The sequence below is a fragment of the Adiantum capillus-veneris genome, chromosome 16 (assembly GCF_014529385.1).
Source record: "Adiantum capillus-veneris isolate H3 chromosome 16, ASM1452938v2, whole genome shotgun sequence".
NCBI classification, from domain to species: domain Eukaryota; kingdom Viridiplantae; phylum Streptophyta; class Polypodiopsida; order Polypodiales; family Pteridaceae; genus Adiantum; species Adiantum capillus-veneris.
Window position 1 is genome coordinate 32,542,890 of NC_140946.1, and position 24,723 is coordinate 32,567,612.

The following is a 24,723-nucleotide window of genomic DNA, read 5'->3' on the forward strand; positions in this document are numbered from 1 at the left end:
GGAAAGCAATCATAACCATGCATATGAGGCATCCACATCAATCCATAAGTTCCTATACTATGATAACATTCCATCGCTATAAACATGATGCAAAACAGCTCCGACCTTTAGGTCAACCATAAACCATAACTTCACATATATGAAAGAAAACAACTTTTTGGTATTTTTGGGAGCGTTCATAACACACAAATGAAAGTATTTGACCTCAAACCAATGCATCAAGATCAGATCCATAATATAGACTATCACTCTATCACATCACTTCACCCATATGGTACTCACACAACAAATGGTAACCCAAAAAGAAAGACACTTTAATCATATCTACCTATGCGGTTCAAGATGTCTAACCATATACTCTCACATAAGTTTATGGCCATCTAATAGTTGAATCAACTCACCAAAACAAACCATAAATCATACATAAACAACTCGATTAACTCACGACGTCATATGGTACCCCCCCTTGGTAGCACCCCTACACACGTAGGTAAAACCGGTTATGGAAGGATTCATAACTCACATTCCCGAGGTGATAACGGAGACCTAAATACATTTATCATCAAGTTTCATCAATATTTTCAATTGTTTAAGTGGGTTTTCCCATCCGGTGAATCTATATAGTGGTTCTCCATGGAACCTGGAGTCAGGTTGTGTAGTGGGCAACAATTTGTTTTTTGACCGTATCTCTTAGCTCGTGCGTGTTTTTTATATGACACCAAAAAGAGAAAATGTTCTAAATTTTTTTTTTTTATCTCTAGCATGCGGGTTCGGGTTGATTCATAACGGTTTGTGATTTATGACCAAAACAATGTTCCTATCGCCTCTTATGTGAAACGAAAAGCGCTTTTTATGCACGCACGTGATCATAAACGCATCATGTGCATCAATCAGTGTGTTAAACATGATGAAATAATCATGGGAAACTTCATACATACTCGATTAATCCATACATGCACTCGTATATGAAAAAACAATCACCGAGAGGGTCGCTACTCAGAAAAACGACATAGAGAGAGAAAGAGATGATGGCTATGGAGTTCAGAGCTTCTCACCGTGCTTTAGAATTGATTAGGGGTTGTCACAAGGCTTCTTGATTTTCCGCAAGAGAGCAGTGATGAGAGCTATGTAGAGGTATCTGCCATGAAAGCTTCCGGAGAGCATGTACAACATGAAACAAGAGAGAAGATAGTAAGCAAGTAGAGAGAGAGTATCATGAGAGAGAGAGAGAAGAGCTTATGGAGATGGTGATGAAGAGCTTGCACCACTCCATATAATAGATACGTATAGCCTTGCGGTAGTAGACGCAATAGACGACACTGAAAACTGAGCACTCTATGCAAATTTATAGATTCTCCAACTTCTCGGAGTGTGGCCCAAGCTGAAGGTAGCGGTAGATTTGCAGCAATGAATAGCTTCCTGCTTTTGGGAACTTTCCTAAAAACAAGCCTTTGCTTTTGGTTGTCAACTTTCCCACTTACCATTCAATTTTTACAGCAAAATTGGCCAATTGAACAGTATTTGGCCAACTAATGGAAACCGTAGATATGCTATGCCGCATTGTAATGTCGCGACATAATTATGACTTTCCCGTACTGTCCCTACGTATTTACGATACCGCTTTTCATAAAAAATAATTATCGTAAAAATCTTGCTTGGTCTCGTTTTTGCTCCGGGTGACCACTTTTAAATCCGATAGAGACTAAAGTTAATATTTTTACTTGGTGACCCCAAGGCTCTTTTTGCGATTCCTGAACGCAGAAGCCACCACGTGGCATTAAATATAATTTTTTAAAGAAAACATCACTGCCATGAAAATCTCTAAAAAATACCCCACGCGAAAAGCTTAGAAGCAGATTCAACAACCCTGTGCTACAGGCGAGTAACAAACTATGGAGTTTGTCTTTCTGTGCACCAGAGTGAATGTGCATGCATCCACACAAAATCCATTTCCACAAAGATCCTACTCTATCTAGTAGATTTTGCAGCACCAGGCGCACAGGTTCTGAGAGGAGTGTAAGTTATCCTCTCATGGCTTCATTTTTCTCTCCTCGACCATCCTTCAATCATCACAGCTTTGTGTGCAACAAGATGCAATGGCTAGCTGAACAATATGTCCAGCTTCAACTACCTTACTCAGCTCGTTTCTGCAGGCGCAACTAGTTATGGAAAGCATTATGCCGCTCCAAGTATATATTCTGATGCAGAAGGTTCCCATGCCTAATTCTCAAGATTCACACCAATTCTTTTATGCACAGTTTGTCTGTGCAGCAGTAAGCCGGGAAAAACCGGAAAGGGGTACTTGAGACCTTTCAAACCCTGGTTATATTTCGTAGATCATCAAGCTGGAGGGTACTTCAGATGCTTGCTGACGTGATGAGCATTCTCAAAGATCGGACATTTTGTGCGATCCACCAATGGCAGAGGTCTATCCTAGTGCTACTGAAACAAAAGATAATCAAATTTCAATCGATGATCAGTTGGCCTAATCTGGAGTCGAACCACCAAAACTCATTGCCTTCGTAGGCTCGTTCAACACATTTTTCTGTTGATGCTATTAGGGTGTTGGCGATGCAGACGGAAGAGGCCGAAGAAATGGAAAGAATAAACGTCGAAGTGGACATAGATCCTATGAGAAAATGTCCATGTACACAGCGCTATCAGATCAAGTTCAGATGGTTGCAAATACAAACATCAATTTGGTATCGATACATAATGCAAGTTAGTCAGCAAGGAGGCAAGAAGACATAATTGTTGCCCAAAGCAGCTTACAACTCTGCGAGAGAGAGAGAGAGGTTAATATTGATCATAGGACATAGAGCTGTTGGGGTATAAAGCCCAATGTGGTCGCCCAGGTAAGTGGGCGGGCCGCCAGGTATGTACACATATTCTTTTGTTAAAACCTAATAAGAACTCATTATGCTCTATACATTACAGTAGAGCGAATTCACCATATCGTCGTGCTCTTCTTCTCGCACTCTCTCTCGCGTCGCACTTCCGCTCGTACTCCTCAACTGGTATCAGAGCTCAGATCGAGGCTCGGGGCAGCATTGCAGGAAGCTAGAGTCACCTGCTCAGATTGGAGTGACATTTGACAGATGAAGACATGGCCCCAAATCCTGTGGGAAAACCCGAAGGTCTCGATGTTCTCAGAATTTCATTCTGAGGTCATCTCGACCACCGTTTGGCTTCGACAAAGTTCTCCATAGGCCATTGACTACGTGGTCTCGGCGGGTGTAGATCCGACTCTGCAAATTTGGGGTTTTGGACTACGACTGCAAGTGTTGAGGATATCTGCACTTCCAGAGTGCTGATTTGTGGATGTCTACACAACGAAGGACAGCTCACAGTTCTTGGAGGCGTGTCACATACGACACGGGCGCACCTACACACAGACTGTAGGCGACATCCACTAGTTCATCAAGTAGCTTGTGTTTGCTGCTTGATATTCCAGATTTCATCCTGACATTGCAGGTACTTCCACATGGGATGTATTGTCAGAGATGATGTATGTCTATTGAGGGTTTGCTGGCTGTGAGTCACGCAGCAAACAACCGCCGCAGTGGTTACAGCATACAGTGGGAAATTTGTGGATGTATGACTTTGTGGGAAGTCTATGTACTGTCATATTTACTACAGCCTTTGTTGAGGGTCGAGTGAGGTTTTATTGAGCTGGGGGATTCTCGAATGTTGAGATCCTTTCAGTGATACAGGTGTTAAAGCGATCCCTCAAGCACCCTTAGATAGGCAGCTAGGATGTATTGACTGTGAGTTAGACAGTTGGGATTGCATCTTTGCTTTACTGCCGTTGAGGCATTGTCGCAGTCTATGCTTACAGGACAGTGAGAGACAGTACAGGTGCAGGACAGGTTTAACCACAGCTTACAGTGTTAGAGAGACAGTGGTTCTTTGAGTTGTTTTTGGTCTGTTTTTTAGTACACCAGAGCCATTTTACAAAGGAGACTCTGCCGAAATTTCTGTAGAATCTGAAGCTTTCTTGGTTCATTTGACAGGTTGATATTGGTTCAGAGGTCAGTTTACAGGGGAAACTCTGCCGAATTTTTCCCAAGAAAGTAAACTACTGTGAAAGCGTAGTTATGGCTGGATCACAGGACACTTCTCTTTACAATATCAAGAAGCTGGATGGAACCAATTTCCCATTGTGGAAGAAGCAGATTTGGCACGTGTTGGTACAAAAGAAGCAGATAAAACCTATAAAGCTCAAGGGGATACAACCGGAAGATATGGACGAAGATGAATGGAGCGAAATGGATGAATTGGCACTTTCTATCATTATGCTAACTTTGGCAGAAATCGTTTACTTCAATGTAGTAGACGAGATGTCGGCTTATGAAGCATGGACAAAGCTGAGTGATCTTTATGAGAAGCAGAGTGCAGCTTCACAGGAATACTGGCTTAAGAAGCTTGTTGACTTGAAGATGAAAGAAGGGACCCCTATGTCCAATCATCCGAATGAATTCAACACCATCTACAATCAGTTGTCAGCTCAAGGTGTCAAGTTTGATGAACCTGTTAGAGCTATGTTCCTGTTGATCACATTGCCGGAAAGTTGGGACATTTTTCGCACAGCTTTGAGTAATTCTGCACCTCTAGATGGTTTGACCATAGCAGGTGTAGAAGGAAGTTTGCTTACTGAAGAAACCAACAGAAAGACAATGGACAAAGGCAAAGGAACAGCCTTAGTTGTCAGGGGAAGGACCAAAGAAAAATACAAAGGTGGAAAGAGGAATCAGTCTCGTAGCAAGTCCCGCAGTGCTAAAGGCAAGAGTGACATAGAATGCTACCATTGTGGCAAGAAGGGTCACATGAAGAGAGACTGCAGAGAATGGAAAGCAGAAAAAGGCAAAGAGAAAGCTGAAGACCATGGTGAGAAGAACAAGTCCTCAGTGAAGATTCAAGAAATAAATGTGACAAACACTGTTGCAGAGGATGACAATCTAGTGTCAGGAGACATCTACTTCTTGAAGAATACAATGGACTCAGCTCTTCTTACAGCATCTGATGGAAATGTACTGAGTGACTGGATTATAGACTCAGGGGCATCACTTCATGTGTCTCCAAACAAGGAGTGGTTTACCTCTTATGTAACCACTAAAGATCATGTTCGGCTAGGCAATGGGCAGACATGTGAGATCTTAGGTGTTGGAGATGTTCAATTGAAGTTTTAGAATGGCTCTTCTTTCACGTTGAAGAATGTGAGACATGTTCCCGCAATTACAAAGAGCTTGATCAGCACATGTTTACTTGATGATGTTGGCTATGTCACCACTTTTGGACAGAACATGTGGAAGATATCCAAGGGTTCTATGACAGTAGCACATGGAGTAAAGTCTGGAGGACTTTACATGATTTATGTATCAAATGTCTCTAAAAATGTAATCAATGTAACCGAGCAGCCGAACGTTTCTTTGTGGCATAGCCGGTTAGGACATATGTCCAAGAAGGGAATGGAAATCTTATCTCGTTCTGGTTATTTGACTGGATTTTCATTTAATGATTTTGAATTCTATGAACATTGTCTGTATGGTAAGCAAACACAGCAACCACATAAGCATAGAAGCAGTAGAAGAGATACACAGTTGGCACTTGTTCATAGTGATTTGTGTGGACCTATGCCTATCCTATCTCTAGGGGGAGCTTCTTACTTTATGACATTTATAGATGATTACTCGAGGAAAGTATGGGTTTACTTTCTCAAGCACAAGGATGAAGCATTTAGTGTTTTCAAAACGTTTGTGACACTTGTGGAGAATCAGAGTGGCAAGAAGCTTAAATGCTTACGCACTAGCAATGGTGGAGAGTATGTTTCAAAGGCCTTTCAGGACTTTTGTGAGTCAAAAGGTATAAAATGTGAACTTACTGCTCCTTACAATCCTCCTCAAAATGGTGTTGCTGAGAGGATGAATAGGACCATACAAGAGAAGGTCAGAAGTATGTTGTCTAATGCACAACTGCCAAATGGGTTTTGGGCTGAAGCTGTATCAACAGTTGTTCATCTTATAAATAGATCTCCTAGCAAGGTTTTGCAGAAGGATTCAGTGGCAAAGATGGTATGGTCATGCAAAATGCCCTCATACAAGCATCTCAGAGTCTTTGGCTGTGAGGCATATACTCATGTTCCAAAGGAATTTAGGAACAAACTTGAGCCAAAGAGTAGAAAGTGCATCTTTCTAGGCTATGGTAATTGTGGTGAGATGGGGTACAGACTTTGGGATCCCGAATCCAGAAAGGTTATCCGCAGCAATGATGTTCACTTTAATGAAGCCAAATATCATTCTAAACCAGAGAGGGTTGAGGAGATTAGAAGAGTTGTTTTCCAAGAAGATGGACCTGCACGTGCAAGACAAAGTGTCAGGGCTCAAGAGGAGCAAGGACAGGATAGAGTGGAACCACAGGTTGTGGCTGAGCCTCAGCCACCTATTTTCCGTAAATCGAGAAGGATCTCACGACCTCCTGATCGGTTTGTTCCATCTATGAACTATGTCATGTTGACTGATTGCAATGAACCTTCATGTTACAAGGAAGCAGTGCAAATGAAGGACTCCGGGAATTGGCAATTGGCCATGCAGTTAAAGATGACAGCTCTGCAAAAAAACCAGACATGGAAGCTAGTTAAATTACCACAGGGCAAAAAGGCTCTACCTTGTAAATGGGTTTGCAGGTATAAGATCACTGCTCATGATAGTCAACCAAAGTACAAAGCAAGGCTTGTTGCCAAGGGCTTTAAGCAAGAACAAGGCATTGACTTTGATGAAGTCTTCTCTTCGGTGGTCAAGATGACTACATTGAGATGCTTTCTTGCATTGGTTGCCATATTAGATTTGGTGTTGCACCAAATGGATATCAAGAAAGCGTTCTTGCATGGTGATTTAGATGTGGAAATTTACATGCAGCAGCCAGAAGGGTTTGTTGAGAAAGGCAAGGAAGATTTGGTATGCTAATTGTTAAAGAGTCTTTATGGCTTAAAACAATCACCGAGGGCATGGTACCATAAGTTCCACAAAGTTTATGCTTTCTCAAGGCTACAAACGTAGTGAGTTCGATAACTGTCTATATACAAAGAAGGCTAAGGATGGCAGTTGGCTGATCCTTATTTTGTATGTGGATGACATGTTGATTGCTGGCAAGCACTTGGAAGAAATTTCAGCTTTGAAGTCAAAGATGGCAAAATCGTTTGACATGAAAGACATGGGTGAGGCAAGTCATATACTTGGTATGCGCATTGAGAGAGACAGATCAAAGAAGTTGATTTGGTTATCTCAAACAGAGTATATTGACAAGGTTTTGCAACGTTTTAATATGGAGAAGGGAAAGGCATTGAGTGTTCCAATGCCACCATATGTGAAACTTAGCAAACAAGATTGTCCTCTGTCTGAGGAAGAACAGGCTGAAATGGATAAGATTCCATGTGCGTCTGCAGTGGGTAGTTTGATGTATGCAATGATTGCTACTCGCCCAGACATTGCATTTGCAGTGGGAGTAGTAAGTCGATACGTATCAAACCCAGGCAAGAAACATTGGGAGGCAGTGAAAGGAATATTGAGATACTTGAAAGCTACAAAGAGTATGCGTATATGCTATGGGAGTCAGGAGCTAAGTGTAAAGGGTTTTACAGACTCGGATTATGCAGGTGACTTAGACAACCGAAGGTCTACGTCAGGGTATGTCTTTACATTGGCTGGTGGGGCAGTATCATGGCGTTATAGATTACAAGATTGTGTTACTCAGTCTACTACAGAGGTTGAATATGTTGCAGCATCAGAGGCATGCAAAGAATCAATTTGGCTTAATCGACTAGTAACAGATTTGGGAATCAAAGAAGAGATGCCTGTGTTATATTGTAATAGTCAAAGTGCTATACAATTGGCTCGCAATCCAGTTTATCACTCAAAGACAAAGCATGTGGATGTGAAGTATCATTTCATCAGGGAAATGCTCGAGGATAAGCAACTTCAGCTTGTCAAAGTTCATACCACAGAAAAGCCTACTGATCTACTTACAAAAGGACTTCCCTCAGAGAGCTTTGCGCATTTTTGCAAGCAGTTAGGTGTAGGGTAGTACATCACTTCTCTACATCTCTTGTATATTAGGTTGTATAGTAGCTTCTCTCACACTTCAAGTACCACATTGGAATTTAAGTGGGAGGTTGTTGGGGTATAAAGCCCAATGTGGTCGCCCAGGTAAGTGGGCGGGCCGCGAGGTATGTACACATATTCTTTTGTTAAAACCTAATAAGAACTCACCATGCTCTATACATTATAGTAGAGCGAGTTCACCATATCGTCGTGCTCTTCTTCTCGCACTCTCTCTCGCGTCGCACTTCCGCTTGTACTCCTTCAAGAGCATAGAGTTACATCTGCATGTTTTGTGTATGGCAGGGAGGACATATATTCACAACAGTGCACGATCCAATTGCACAAGCGCAACTCCAGCTTGACAACATTGAAAGGTTCGGTATCTGCATCCAATTTTCCATGCGCATGCGTTTGCTTGGCGCAACACATAAATGCTACGGGGCAGGGCACGGATTTCGTTTCTTATAATTTTTTGGAGAGACCACAGTGCCAGCTCTCCACCATACTTTTGTATGACACCTCTGTATGACGTGCACAATATACTTTGCACTTTCAGTGTGACGTTTCATTGCAAGACGATATGTTTAACTATTCACATTGCTTTTTTGTAGCTTGACTCACATATCGACCTATAGATTGAACAATCGCAGGAGTACAACATTGTAGGTCAGTAAAGCACCTCATTTATTGTTGCAATTCATTCATTCTTTATCTACTTGTTTTAGAATTTTCCACATTACTTTGTTTGCTTTGGTTTAGTTGGATCTCGCTTTTAGAACTATACACTCAATGTCGATCAACATCTACACGTGAGTTACACGCAACTTTTTGCATATGGTTGCTGCTAAAAGTCAATTTGCATATGTCTTGTTATATTCTATAGATGTTATATAGCAAGGCCCACCAAGCAAGACTTGTTATGTTTAGGTCATCGTAAAAAGCATATTTCTTTTCAAAAACGCCGAAAGGCACGAAAAGCTTTTAAAAAGCGTAAAAAGAAAAAGAAAAAGAAAATTTTCTAAAATTAAACCACGGGTTCCCCTCGTCCACTGAAATAAGAAAGTGGACTCGCTTTTCACTAAAAAGCACTAAAAATCATGAAAAGCTAAAAGTAGCGGATTTTTCCAAAACTGAACCAAACGTTTGTCTAACCTATCGGAATATGGAAACGGCCTTGCTTTTTACTTTAGAGCCTTCCAATACTGTCAATCAAGCATCTTAAATCAAACTTTTTTCTTATTTTTAAAAGAGACCCAAAAATTGGGGATCTTACATCCCATAAGCACGAAGTTGTTGGGTAACATCGGCTTGCAAGGCAGGATTTTCCATAGCTTGTTGCAACCTAGTAACAAAATAGTTCACAAACATTTGGGCATCATCAGTGGCACCTTCATGTGCAAAATCAAAGTTGACAATATTCATTCTATTCTCTTGATTATTGTCAGCCATGCTAATTAAACTTATGTGTATGCTACTTTGTGCTGGGTACCCTCAGAAACCTTAGTTGCTACTCTTCTTTACCTTTGAAAATTAGCTCTCAAGCAGCCACACCTGTGGTTTAGAGACTGTTGATTGCAAAGAATAGTGGAGAGGGTCTAACATTGCTCGGTTGATTATGGTTCCTGTTGAACTTGCCAATAGCTCAATAATGGTGGCAAGCCTCGAAAGACTCCATTATTAAGTCTATAGTTCCCAATGGTGTACCTCGAACTAAGTCCTTTTCAACCAAGCTAATAGATTCATGTCCCAATTACCCTCTTGCAATGAACAAGTCCAACCTTTCATGGACAACTTAAGGACCTCTCTTCTTAAGCAAGAAAAGAGAAACCAATAGCTCTCATACCAATGTAATGGAAATGGACTATAAACATTGAGAATAGCGGAATTAAGGAAACTGTAGTGAGCATTTTTATGAGAATACTTTGAGAAAATAAAGGGTGAACTTGATTAGAGGTAGCAACATAACCATTATAATTAATTAACTTGGCATGAACAATACTTTTCAAGAGAGAGAATTAGAGAACTTGACAATAGTTGAGGACCGGATTTTTGTGAAGCCGATCCCCCCTCCAAAACGCTTCTGTATTATAGTTTCTCCCGTAAAGAGGGACTTGGTACAATACAATCTTTGTGTTCCTTGAGACCTTAATGGTGCAACGAAGATAGAGAGCTTCATGCACCACAATTATGCCCGTAACTTAGCTAAGTAAAAGCATTAACTTGTCCCTGGCCTTAATCCAAAACACCTTCGGAGGTGGGGAGAACTAGTAGGGAATGAGGGTAGGGAAGAGGAAGAAGAATTATTCTTATGAGAAATAAATAGTGTCCTCTCATACCATTATTCGTAGAGCTTAGCATAGCATAGTAGCATAGTAATGGAGATGAAGAATATGGCTAGCATAGCATTGAATCATGGCTCTTGGTTGGATTTGCATACCATAGCCAAGAGTGTTGGTGTAGGCTCTTAAATTCTCAACAAACTTGGAGAAGGAGATGAAGTTCTTTGCACTTCCCACAATGAGTGTGTGTGTGTGTATGTGTGTGTGTGTAAGGGTGTATATCCCTCAAGCTAGGCCCATTCTTGCTTGGATCGACCCCTCATCCTAGCTCATGCCTTAAGCTCATTGGCTCTCTCAAGCCTAGCCAATCACAAGCCTAGGTCAATTCAAGCAATAGAAGTAGTCTTTAGACAAGTGTCCTCCTTACCCCTTTGAGGGAGAGGGATTGAATAATGCTTAAATAATTAATTTAATTAACTAAATTCTCATTGGACCTCTCTAAGGATCAACCAATAGGCTTTAGGCACACTAGTATGGGGGCAACCTAGCTAGGGGGTTGACATGTGTCCTACTTGCCTCTTGAGGGAAAGGGGTGTCCCTTGGGTAAGTGTGAGACTTTCCAATCACATCCCCTCCTTTTGGGGCTCTCCCCCTCCTTTCTAGGCCTTTGTTTGACTTCAAGAATCTCAAGCACCTCGGCCCCCAAGTACCTTAAGCACTTCATGTACCTTAGTTATCAAGCATGACAAGCACCTTAAGCACCTTATTCAGCAAAAGCATGACAAACACCTCAAGCACCTTAGTCAGCAAGCACGACAAAAACCTCAAGCACCTTAGTCAGCAAGCACGATAAGCACCTCAAGCTTGGGCCGGGTTCCCAACTCAAGCTCAGCCCTAACTTGCCTAAGGTCCTAGGTCTAAGGACTCTTAACACTAACCTTTGGAGTTCTTTAATGTAGCTAACCCTAAGGTCTTTCAAGCTAGCATTGCTCTTTGACATATCATCTCTCATTTGGACTCACTGACTTTGGTCCCATGCTGAGATAGATCCGTAAGCACATGTCTATATTCTAACTCTTGTTCTCGTTTATTCTCCCACATTAAATGATCATTTTAATATGAGAAAATCATTTGGGTTAATTAGATATTAGATTTTATGACAATTCTTAAGAAGAAATAGCCCACTTTTGTTTTCAAAGATAAAAATGCTTCTCCAAGGGGAGAGTAATGTCAGGAAAAGGGTAGTACTAAGAGGGTGCAACCCTAGCAAAGAGCCAGCTATGCATGCATTGTCGAGGGGCTTCCTAAAAAGAGGCTAGGTGGCCTATATAGGATTAAGGTTGGGTAGAGATAAGCACGCAGAGTTGCTGGGGCAGTCTTATAGTCTCCTAAGCAACACATCATACCTTGTAATCAAGGCATATTTTACCGCTTCCTTTGTATATGTGAAATTGGTCCTAGTTCCTAAGAGACCTTCGGATGTTTTTTGAGGAAAATAAAGTTAGTTTAACCAAATTTTGCCTTGAAAAAATGGTTCACTTCTCTCTTAGATGCTTTTATGAAACCTCAAGGTGACTTCCCAATCTATTTTATAATAAAGCGAGGAGAGATTCCGATCCCCCCCTGCCACGTGGAGATTTCTCCTGCATCCGACTACTTTCGACAGAGGGAATTTTAGAGAGAGAGGTTGAAGTGACGGTTAGCCTTCAAATTAGAAAGCTGCCCGCCATTCATTTCGCGCGAGCTCCTTGAAGGCTCAGTTGGTTGCTAGAGAAAGGGATTCAACATCAACATTTCTGCTAACGAGGGAGCAAGAGAAAGGGCTCTGCCAACTAGAGAGAGAGAGAGAGAGAGAGAGAGAGAGAGAGAGAGAGAGAGAGAGAGAGAGAGAGAGAGAGAGAGAGAGAGAGAGAGAGAAGAAGAAGAAATTTTATCGTCGTAGGAAGCTAGAGAGAGAGAGAGAGAGAGAGAGAGAGAGAGAGAGAGAGAGAGATCCTAGGAGTAGGGAGATGCTCACAACCTCCTGTCTCACTCTCGAGATGCTCCTTGACGACCCCTGCACCAGCGACCTCCACAAAGTGCCCTCCTGCAAGCTCTACACCAACCAAGCAGGTAACCTTGCTGTGTGTGTGTGTCGATCTTGTTGTGCGTCTCATATTACTGCACCTCTATCAACCCTGCAGTGTATGTGTGTGTGCATGTGTCGGTTTGTTGCACGTCGACGTTATAAAGCTTGCACACACACACACACACACACACACACACACATTCACACACACACACACACACACACAGGGACGCGCACACAATGCTCATGACAGTGTAGCCATGGCTCGTCTGCAACGTGCTCCGTCATGTTGAATGCACGTCGGCCATCAAGCTTGCTAGCAATGCTGAGGGTGCAACAACCTCATGCACGGGCACGCTTGTAGTGCATACACAGCCATGGCCGGTCTGCAACGTGCTCCATCACGTCGAGTGCACGTCGATTGTCGATCTTGCCAGCAACGCTGAGGGCTCAGAGGGGTATGCAATTGCATGCACGGGCACGCTTGCAGTGCATACACAGAGGTTTTGAGAGAGAGAGAGAGAGAGAGAGAGAGAGAGAGAGAGAGAGAGAGAGAGAGAGAGAGACTGCCATTTGTGGTGCGATGTCATAGGTTGAGAGAGAGATGGGGCTACCGTTTGTGGTGCACGGTCACACACACACACACACACACACACACATACAGAGGGGAGGGGGGAGTTTCATGCTATACGCAAGCACGGGTTGTCAGAAGAAACCGTCATCAAAGGTGAAGGAATGGGTCGGCCGCTATCCGATAGGCCATATTCTTATTATGACAAATGTAACATTTAATGGCCTAGTAACTTGTGTGTAGCAGAAATTAGCATGAACATAGTGAGCATTTCATTAGAATAGATTCCTAATGAGTATAACAAGAGTGCTTGGGTGGAGAGAGAGCAACAAAAAGCATAACACCTAGTTAGATAGCATGAACAATGCTTCAAGAGAGAGAAAAATTAAGCTATTGACAATAGTTGAGGACCGGATTTACATGGATCCGGTCCTCCCTCCAAAAGGCTTTGTATTATGGTTTCTCCCATCAAGAGAGACATTTTACCACACAATTCTTTGTGTTCCTTCAGTACTAGCTAGTGCAATGAAGATGGAAGCTTCAAGCACTAAGCAAAACACTTATAAAACACAACATCAATTCCCTCACGGACTCAGACCCAAGACCTCACACACCTTCGAAGATGGTGAGAGCTAGCGGGGTATGAGAGTAGATTGAGAGGAAGAAAGAGTAGTCTTATGAGAAAGATGTACATCTCCACACATAATCACTCATATTAGCATAGCTTAGCTTAGTAATAAGCATGTTAGAGGAGATGAGCATGCATTGAAGCTTGGGTCTTGGTTGGATTTGCATCACAAAGCCAAGAGTTGTTGGTGTAGGCCTCCCTTCTCACAAGCTTGGAGTAGGTGATAAGCTTTCCATTAAAGCTTGAGAAGGAGAGAGAGAGTCTTCTTACTCCACACATGGACTAATGTGAGTGTGTATGCAATAATGCCTTGAAAAAATCAGCCCCCTCTCTCTCTTGGTCGACCCCTCTTGCTATTTGCTCATGCTCACACCCTATTGGACCTCTTCAGGCTTAGCCAATGGAATTTCAAGAGCATAAGTGATAGCCTTTTGACATGTGTCCCCCTTTCCCCTTTTGTGAGAGCGTTAGGTAATTAATTTAATGCAGCTAAACTCTCATTGGACCCCTTCGTTTCCTGGCCAATAGGAATCACGCAAGCCATTGGGCTGCTGAATGCTCATTGGACCCCTTGGGAGACCGTCCAATAATCTTCTAGAGAGCTTAATTCTTATTGGTTCTTTCATTAAGTGTTTTTAAATTAATTAAACTAAATTTACTCTAGCCTAATTCTCATTAGTCCACCTCCATGGCCATCCAATAGGATTTGAGTACACCTTGTGGATATCTGGGCTAGGGAGCTGACATGTGTCCCTCTTGCCCCTTGTGTAAAGGAAGCTTGTGAGTGTGTGTGTGTGTGTGTGTGTGTGTGTGTTTCTCTCTCATCCCCTATTTCTAGGGCTCGCCCCCTCCTATGTAGGGACTTTTGAAGACTTTTTTGTACACACTAAGCATCCAATTTTCCTAGTGTTGACCTTTGGACACAACCTTTGAATTTTGGAACCTTAGCATTTTGGAAGTTTTAATGGGCTGAACCTTAGGGTCTTTTAAGCCCATTGTTGCACCTTGCTCTTTTCCAGATGGCCCCCCCTGTGGATCCCTATTTTTCCTCCTTTGGATCCCTATTGTGGCCGGTCTACCAACTTAACCAATATTCTAGCTTTTTCTCCCTTGGCAGTTCCCCATATTAAATGATCAGTTTAACATGAGAAAATCATTTAGGAGAATTAGATATTAGTCATTATGACAACAAAGGGACAATATGCTCTGTTTTTGTTACCAAATTTAATTTTGGTTTACTTAAATGATTTTCTCTCTTTAGAATCAACCATTTTAAAGAGAGAAAATAAAAAAGAGTGGAAGGACCAACATTACAAAGGTACGTTAAGGGTCTTAGGGTCAAAGGGTGAATCAACCTTCAAAAGTGCAAATCCAATTAGTTTAAGGTGCATCTCATGACCTTAGGGTGCCAAAAAGATGATGGAACCTTCAAAAGTGCCAATGGAATTTCTTTTATAATCAAATGCGCTTTTACTAGACTAAAATGAATTATACACGTGTCCTATATGCTTTTGAAAGTGTGAGGGAATGCTAGTTAAAAGTGAGATGTGGGCTAGCGTGAACATGGCTTGACGACCCCTAAGTATCCATACACACACCTCTTAAGGACGAGTGGTGGATATTCGTAAGGAGGAAAGTAAACGAAAGGTCCAAAATTGGTTGTACTGCCAAGGGAACCTAGTGAAACTATTTTATGAATCTCTTGATAAAGAGCCGATCTAAAAGCCAATCCATTGGCTAGATCAAAATTGGCAAGATCTACAACTGCCGACGAACAAAGGAGCATAAGAGGGTGAAATATGTGAATTACTATTGTATAGGAGGCTAATCACAGCCTGCAAAGCAAGGCTTATACCGCTCAAAAGGCTCACTCTTCTATGTCTCTCCCACAAAATATCTCCATAGCTACTATCTAATTCGGGAGAAGATTGGGCAAAAAAGAGCTTTAAATTATAGTCAATTTACCTCTAAATCTTTCCATGTGAATATAGGTTTTCCAAGTGTGTAGGAGTGCACATGTAAAAAAAAAGCTAAAAATGGAGGCATCTTTTGAGATGATGTAAATTTTCCTTCCGTGCAGACCTACACATGTCCTTTTTTTCTCTTTCTCTCTTTGGAAGCTTGCTTCTAGATCTCTCTCTCTCTCTCTCTCTCTCTCTCTCTCTCTCTCTCTCTCTCTCTCTCTCTCTCTCTATTTGTGCTAGTTTCGGTAGCTGAGAAGACAAGGCCTCATCGATTGCTATGTGCTATTTTGCAGTGCGCGAGGGTAGACTCTCTGTGTTTGTCTATTGTGAGGGCGCATGCGGTAGGTGTTGCTCAAGTGCTGCTACTCTGTTGTAGGCACATCATACCACGACTGTAGGCAACAAGTCGTTGAGACAGGACATGCCATGCAGAGGGAGCACACAACTCTCCAGCTTGCGCATAGCTCTTTCTCTCTCTCTCTCTCTCTCTCTAGGTCGATCGCTAGGTGCTGACATGGAAGAGGGAGAGGGTAAAAGAGAATATTCGAGGGGTATCCGACTTAGAAATGTGATTTCTTTTTAAGTGAAGTGAGTAGTCTCTTTCTTTCGATAGGTCAGTCTCGCTAGGTGCTGACATGGAAGAGGGAGAGGGTAAAAGAGAATATTCGTGGGGTATCCGACTTAGAAATGTGATTTCTTTTTAAGTGAAGCGAGTAGTAGTATTAATTAATACGTGTTGATTTTGAGCTCAATGCAAATTTTGGGACGAAAGGTGCAACATCCGATCGCCCAATGCATCGATCCCTTCTCCTAGGCAAGCGGCATTCAGTTATCCATGCGGTGTCATTTGGAGCATTTTCTTTGGGACGAAAGGTGGGAACATCCGATCGCCCAATGCTTTTGGACCATTGATCCCTTCTGCTGGGCTAGGCAAGGGTCATCCATGCCGTGTCACTTGGAGCAATTCTTTTGAGGCGCAAGTGCGGAGGGGAAAGAGAAGGCGGCCGCTACACGGGGCGCCCAGGCTGGGAAGAGCATCTGGAAATATTACTTTGCTGGCGTGGAGAGAAAGTGGGTAATGGCCCTGACGGGATCTCCTTGTTGCTTCTAGTGAGCCTTGCACTCAACATCCAGCAGGGGCCAAGACGCGCATGTGGGCGATTTCCCTGGACTCTTCATTTCCGCCATGGCGCCTGTTGCTCGTGGGCTCTCGAGCACACACTTCCCATGAGCCTTGCCAGATGCTGCCTTCAACCCTTCCACATCCTCGACATGCCTCGCCTCTGTGTGTTGCCATCGCCTCCTTCGTCGAAGAAAGCTGGATCTCCAGAAACCCTCGATTTCTTTATCTGGACATCAGAAGTAAGTTTGATCTTAGATCTTGCATTCTTTTTGTGCTGTTACAAGTTAGTTAGTGCTTCAATCTGCTGGTGATGGTGGTTTAAATCGTGGCACTCACGAAGAGTTGGGACATAAGCTTGCGGTGGCAGGAATGCACATCAATTAGTTGGCCAAGAGAGGACTTAAGCTTGAGTTGTGAGAAGGAAGGAAAGATAATGGAATGCAATGTTTGATAAAGCCAGATATCTGTCTTGGTGGTCAAGCATCAGAAGCGTCTTCCTTCGCCCACAGTTATTTTCTGTCAGAACCTTCTGCATGTGCTAAGAAGGGGAAGGTGTGGGGGTGGCTAGTTGTCTTATCCCAGCTTGCTTAGAACCAGCATGAGCTAGCCACTTGTATCGATGCAGGTTGCAGTCGTATTATCGTATGTGGCATGAAGAAAGCAAGGTAGTCTGATATTTGCATGGACCTCTTGCAGTGGAAGGGATGGACTGGAGCAGGTTTAGCTGCTTGTGAGCCAGTGTATATTGGGAAATGATGGAACCTTCTCTTATTTGCAAGGGTCTTCAGTGTGCACAAGTATCATCACCCAACAATTTCGAATGTTAATTGGTGATCCACTTGAAGAATTTGGTGGAAGCTATATGGAACATAGTCTTTTGATTGATATTGGCAGCTTTGACATTCAAATAACCTTCCTCCATTCCTGTTCAATCAGCACCAACGCACATTGCTACATATCTTCTATGAAAAGATCTGTCTGCTTTGACATTCAAATAACCTTCCTCCCATTTCTGCACCGAGACACATTACTACATATCTTCTATCAAAAGATCTGTCTGTCTATTATAGTGGCTGAAGGACTCATCGATGATGATAAAGTGTTGATATATTGCTGCTTATCTTCTATTACAAATTCTTATTGTTGATAGGTCACTTCAGCGATAAATATCATGTTTTATGATGACGTGTTGATCAGTTTATTTGTGTCCACCCAGGTTATTTCTAATTTGTTTTGGGTTGCCAGGATGTCGGTGCATGGCTTGAAGATATCGGTCTTGGTGGTTATAGAGAGGTCTTCACTCAAAATCGCATTACAGGAGAGTACTTGGACAACTTGTCAAATTTCACGACGGAAGAGATTTTGAGGTTTATTAGGAGGTGTCATATGAAGTGGGGGGACTTCATTACTCTTTGCAAAGAGCTTCGCCGAGTAAAGGGTATGCTCTGTTTGTGTATGTGTGCATGTGCGCATGTGTGTGTCTGTTTTAGCATTGGATAATTTATTACGTTCCTTTCTACTGTATTCACACGTGCAACACACACATACACACACCCTTCTATGTGTGAATGCATGCCCCCAAGATGCACCAAGAAATCTTGACAAAAGTAGTAATGGGGCATGTGTGCTTTTGGTTGAGGAATGCAGTTGCATGCCTGCGAGGAGAGCAAGAAGTCCGCAGGCCATGGTGGGCTCCTCCTTGTTTCAGTTCGATGTTCGTAAGAGCTGCAAGGCACAATCGCCAGTCCAGGGTGGTATCTTTAAAATTTGACCCCTAGCTCTGAAAAGTCTTGCAATTGCCCATTATGTAAATATGGCACTTATGGTTGAGCATGTACAGATCAAAGTGAGTACATTTAGTACATTTGGCATGTTGCCTTTGACGACAGAGCTCATACATATGGTGCCAAGTTTGTAATGTAATATTTTTCCAACCAGGTTCTTGATGGAAGAGATTTTCGTGCGCAATATGCGCTGTGCTTGTGCTCCTTAATTGTCAGCATGCAAGGCAGTGTTTAGCTCTTTTGATCCCGCGTGTTTTCCAAGAAATGTCATCTGTAACCTTGTCAATTCATAAGGTAGTGGCCTGCGAAGTGAGTCTAGCTTACTTTAATGGAATATCGTCGCCCATGTAATTGAGGTTCTCTCTTTTATCATCAATGTTAGGTTTCATAGCAAAGAGAATTTATCATTATTTCTCCTTTATCCCTTTACTCCATGTTGTATTCTTTTGTTCTTTTACAAGTTTGTGCGTCTCTTGCCTTAGACAGGTTTTCATGTTTTTTGGACCCTTGTCGCAGCTTGTTAGTTCAGATCTCAGGCATATGTATGAACCAGTTGGCTTATACTGTGTAAACGTGTTCTTGAATATGTGTTAATGCATTGACGATTTCGGAGGGACTGATAGTCTGGCTATTACAGTAAAGCATAGTTTTTGGAATGGTGTTTGCTTGAGGCGACATTGGATAGGGGGTTCTTCACAGAACAACTTAAAGACTTTACACTTCCCATGTCCTTGGAATCTTCCCACTAGAGAGTCACCTGGCATGATGTTTATAGTTGATGTCCTTTGCTCTGAGTTTAACTTGAGCAATTCTGATATGGCACTAAATAGGAACTGATATTGGCCGTCTTTGTTTACTGATTACCCCTGCAATACAGTGATCAAAATTGATGGAAACAAGGGGAAAGGAATTTGTGGACGTTGAAGCACCTGGAGCAATTCTACCTAGTCATATGATTTTGCAGATAAGCTAGTCATGCTGGTATTCATCATCGCCTCATTGCACGGATCTGGATGTATTTGGTGACGCAGTCTTTCATTAGTGGTTGTAATGGCTAGCTGATGAGCAAGATGTTCGTGACAATATCTTTCCAATTTTGAATTTGAAAGGCTCGTTTACATGAATGCGTGTGTGTGTGTGTGTGTGTGTGTGTGTGAGAGAGAGAGAGAGAGAGAGAGAGAGAGAGAGAGAGAGAGGCAGAAATCAGGCTATGAGACAGCACGATGTACGTGTTTGCCCTTCGGGCAACCAGGAAAAAAGAAGTGCTTGTGTGTAGGGGGATGAGGGGGATGGAGCTTTTAACTCTACTGGATGTGGCACCATATGTATAGGGGAGTACAACCATGATCTGCTAAGGGCCTGTAGCTCCCGCCACTGCCAAACTTAGGGTGTAGTAGGTCGGTAGGGAGTGACGAGTCTTGTAGCATTGCAGCAAGCTCTAAGAAGACTGCTCTATCTACCTCTATCCACTCTGCTCATTTGCTCTCGTCTCTTTCTGGAGACCGAGAGGTTTTTGCACCATTGGTTGTATCTTGCTATCTAGTTGTATTTTGCTTTTCCCAGAGTTTGCCTTTTGTAATTCTCCCTATTCTTCCAGAGGGCCTTTTGTAGTTGGCAAGAGGGTACAAGACCTATCTCTTTGTGTGAGAGAGAGAGAGAGAGAGGGAGAGGGGAAGAAGAAGAAGAAGAGAATTTTAATGTCGTAGGAAACTATCCCAAGATCTATCCAACGAGGAGAGTTGAACTCAAGACCTGTTATTCAAGAGAGAGAGAGAGAGAGAGAGAGAGAGAGAGAGAGAGAGGGAATGAAAATGAAATATTAATGTCTTCATAAAGGCCAAAATGACCTATGAGACCAAGTTACAAACTTGCGAATCTGATACCATGTCTAGGTACAAAAAGAGAGATACTAAAGTGAAACTAGAGGTACTATTGAATGGAAAAGTGTGTGATCACTAACACAAGAGGGTGATATGATGGGTGATGAGTCCATCCTCATGCACTATGGATGTCGAGGTAGTATGGCTCGAATCCTGTGTTGTAACTCCGTCAATACTATGAAGCTTCTCTCCTCAGTCGTGGGCGTATGATCTCCCTAGCTTTGATGCTCGATCAATGAGAGTAATCGTGAGTGTGAGTATGAGTTGAGTACGTGAATGGCGTGTGTGTGTGCGTGAGTGAAATCAGCATTGAGTTGTGGGCATCTTCCACCCTGTGCGCGCCCCTTCTGCCAGAGGTGGTATGCATGCACGGTGTGGTCTTCTCCTCTGCCTGCGCGAGTTGGACCTGCACAATTTTCGCGACTTGACTTGCCTGCGCGAACTCTCCTGCTTGTGCTAATTGAGCGCCTTGATTGGCTCGAAATCTGCACGTCTTCCTGGTAGCAGTCAGTCTTCAACGTTGTGGTTCTGCCCTACGCAGCCAATTTCAATTCCTGTGCAGGTCTACCGAGGCTGCTTCAAGGTAGCAGGTGATGTTTTCAGGTTGATCAGAGGTTTGGTATGGTGTCAAGATCAAAAGTGTTAAGGGCAGTGTTGAGTTGATGTACCTCTGTTGTGGGTTTTGGATGCATTACTATGCGAAGTTTGTACAGAGCGTTGGTTCCTCGGTTATTTGCAGAGTTTTCTAGACATTTGCTCTTGTTTGGCGAGGCTTTGTTGATTTATGTTCGACTCTTTGTGTGTCTTTAAGCGTCGGAAAGCAATGGAACCCAGTCGGAGGTAGCTTCGGAGATGAAAGCATGCTTGTATGAGGACTTTGAGGAGGCTCGACAGGCATGGAATGGTCAGGCGCTTGCTCTTGAGGTGCGCATTCCGGTACAGGACCTCATAGACCCAGTTGTGCAGTACGCTATGAATGCAGTTATCCTGTTTTTCTCGGGGAAAATGCCTACTACGCAAGATGTCGGGCAATGGGTAGATTTTCTCCTCAAGCAACAAGCTGTCCGTGGGGTCTACTTTGGGGCGCGTGGATTTTATGAAGTTTTGCTCGCAGATATGGAAGCAAGAAACCTTTTGCTTGAGATGTCTCCCCTGTTTTTTAATACGAAGATGACACGTGTTCTCCCGTGGGCACTCTCTAAAGACTATCAATCTTATTCGTCACAAATGCCTGGTGTGGGTGGAAATTGTTGATTTCCCCCGTACGTGGAGACATTTCCTGCCGTTGTTGGTTGCGCCGCTTGGAAAGGTTATTTGTCCCCCAAAATTGGATGCGAATACCAATAGGTTTTGCATTCTCTGGGACACTGACAAGATTACCCCCGATGGTATTATGGTTGACTCAGGAGATCCATGGGTGGGCAAGCGCCCCTTTAAACTTAAATGGGGAAAATTTATGAATTCATGTTTTCGATGTGGTAAATTTGGTCATATGCAATCCGAATGTCCATAGCCGATCTTGCAACCCCCTCCCTCTGCTGTTCCTTCGTCCACCTCTATCCCTATTGGAAAACCCACAAGTGAAGTCAAACAGAGTGGAGTCTCTATTGCTAAGGTGGCTTCAAATGTGGAAAAAGGGAAAGGCAAGGTACAGCAATCCAATGATACTGGGAATGGTGTTGCTAAAAGCAAAAATGTTGGACCTATTGATGTCAATACATGGGTGGTGCCCAAAAAAGCTTTGAAGATTCGCACACCAATTTCTTATCGTAATTACATTCCTTCTGTTAATGCCAACAAGAATGCATCGTTTAAGCAACTTCCATGTAATGACAATCGCACGTTGATTGATGCATGGGACAAAGCGATGCACTCTTACAAAGATGTACTCCTTGGTGAGACTTCCACATCGCCTGTGAACATTGTGGACACGTTTCGTGCTTTGACTCAGAGGTTGAGTCCTCGTACGGATGTAGTGGATGGAGACGTGTCTATGGGCACCTCCACTTGATTATGATGTTTGTTGTTTTTTGTACATATGTGCATCTCATACAATGTGCGCTGGTTATGCAACGTTGAGAAATGACGGCTGACCTGGCACTATGTAAATACATGTAGGGCAGACATAGTTGTATTGCAAGAGCATAATCATCACGAGTTTGCTGATCAATGTTCCTATTTTACCGGATATTGGATTGCGTACGCTGGCTTGCAAGATTTCTTGGGTTTATTGATGTTGGTTCGCCATGAGCTTCAGCCTGTTCTGCTATACAATGATCCGCATGGTCGATGGATGGTTGTACAGTGCTTGTTGAATGGTCGAGTACATGAATTTGGAGGTACTTATGCATACACGGCCTCTGGGCAAAGAGCTGCTTTATGGCGCGAAATCTCGTCTCACCCCTGGACCTCGAATGCATTTCTTTGTGGAGATTTCAATAATACCCCGATATGCTTGATAGCACCATGGGAAACTCGCATATGTTGCTTGCGGAGAAACACAAATGGGATCTTCTTGTTGCCTCTGCGCAAATGATTGATATATGGCGTTGTTTGCATCCTGGTGCCTTTGGTTTTACCTTTCAGCATGCTGCTCGTTCTTCTTATAGAGCACGATTGGATCGTTGGTATTTGCTTAATGGGCAAAAGTATGAAGAATGTGTATGTGACATGAGGATAGATTATGCTCTGCAGCTATCGGATCATTATCCTATTTTGCTATCTTTGTATTTTGGACAGTGTCTTTGTGATCGGCCTCTTACAGGAAACATTTGTTGTATGTTAATAATACCTATCTTACTCATGAAGTTTTTCGTCACATGATTGCTGATATTATTCCCCCGCTGCTAGCTCAAATGCATATTGATTTGGATGCTGCCTAGTATCACTTTGTCATGAGAGTACAAAGTGTGATTTTTGACTATGGTATGCAGCATATGCAATTTATTCGGGGGAATGTCGTTGATGCGAAATGGGTTAGTCAACGATTACAACATTTGGCCGATTTTCGACCCCTGTCTGACTCTGAAATGTTGGAGTTATGTGAAGCTAAAGTGTGTATTTAGCAAAATGATAAGAGGAAAATTGCTAAATGGCATACGCGTGCACGTCAACAGGCTTTTATGGATAAAGGTTGTGCTTCGAAGAAATTTTTAAAGCATCTGCATCATTCACGGATCTCACAGTCAATTAAGCGGGTTATGCTTCCTTCGGGTGCTTGGGCTTCTTCGAAGCGGGAACTTGCTGCGGTTTTGGTTTCACATTATCATAAGGTGTTTGCTGCTCCATCTCAGCCTTCTTCGGCAGCTTGTCGAGCGCATGAATTGTTGCTTTCTTATGTTTGTCCGATCATGTCTTCGCAGCAGGCACACTGCCTTGAGGATCCTTTCTCTGTTTCCGAATTGCATGGTGCATTGCTTGCATTGGGCCGGTGGAGATCTCCCGATTGGGACGGACTTACTGTGGGATTTTTCCTCACCTTTTGGGATGATCTTAAACATCCCCTGCTGTTCATGTTAAATGTGGCATGGGAGAAACAGGATCTACCAATTTCATGGAAAGAGGGCTTACTTAAATTGTTGCCCAAGCAAGCGCTTTGCGAGCAGTTCTCTCATTGGTGGCCCATAACTTTGATGCCGGTGGTTTACAAGATTTTGGTTAAAATGTTGGTCCACCGCATCAAGGACCATTTGTTTACAGGACTTCATCAGGCTCAGTATGGTTTCATTCCTCGTCGTCAAATCATGGACAATTTGGCCAATGTTATGATTGGCATGGAGTATGCTAAGTATACGCAATAAGATGTGTTGGTCATGCAAGTTGATATTGAAAAGGCCTTTGACACTGTGCAATGGGACTTCATTGTTGCCACGATGAGATGTCTAGGATTCGGTCCTAAGTTGGCCAATGTCGTTTATTTCTTGTATGATGGTAGTACATCTTCGGGGATCCTGGAAGGGGAATTGACTGAATCATGGCCGCTTGGTTGTTCGGTTAGGCAAGGTTGCCCCATTAGTGATTTGTTGTATGCAATTGCCTCTCATCCTTTGTTGATGTATCTTGATTACTTGACCTCTGCGCAGCGTCTTCATGGTTTGCAGCTACCATCGGGTCGTACCTTTATTGGGCAAGCTTATGCGGATGACTCGTTGTTTATGCCCCGCAATCAGCAGAGCGATGTTCAAGTGATTATGGAAGCTTTGGATTTGTTTGCGAGTGCGGCTGGTCTTAAAGTCAATTTTCGTAAGTCAAAGCTTTTGCCACTTCGTTCTTGTGATTGGCATGCTCTATTGTGGCCAGGAGAGATTGTTCTTCTGAATGTAATCACCAG

At 42.9% G+C, this 24,723-nt stretch overlaps 1 protein-coding gene across 1 annotated transcript; it reads left to right on the forward strand.

Moving 5' to 3' along the window:
* Positions 1-16,688: 16,688 nt before the first annotated feature.
* On the forward strand, positions 16,689-18,675 carry LOC147438822 (uncharacterized). Its single transcript, XM_086484788.1, has 3 exons — positions 16,689-16,968; positions 17,975-18,167; positions 18,377-18,675. The coding sequence occupies exons 1-3, from the start codon at positions 16,834-16,836 to the stop codon at positions 18,505-18,507; spliced, it is 459 nt and encodes a 152-aa protein (XP_086340914.1). The 5' UTR covers positions 16,689-16,833; the 3' UTR covers positions 18,508-18,675.
* Positions 18,676-24,723: the final 6,048 nt, after the last annotated feature.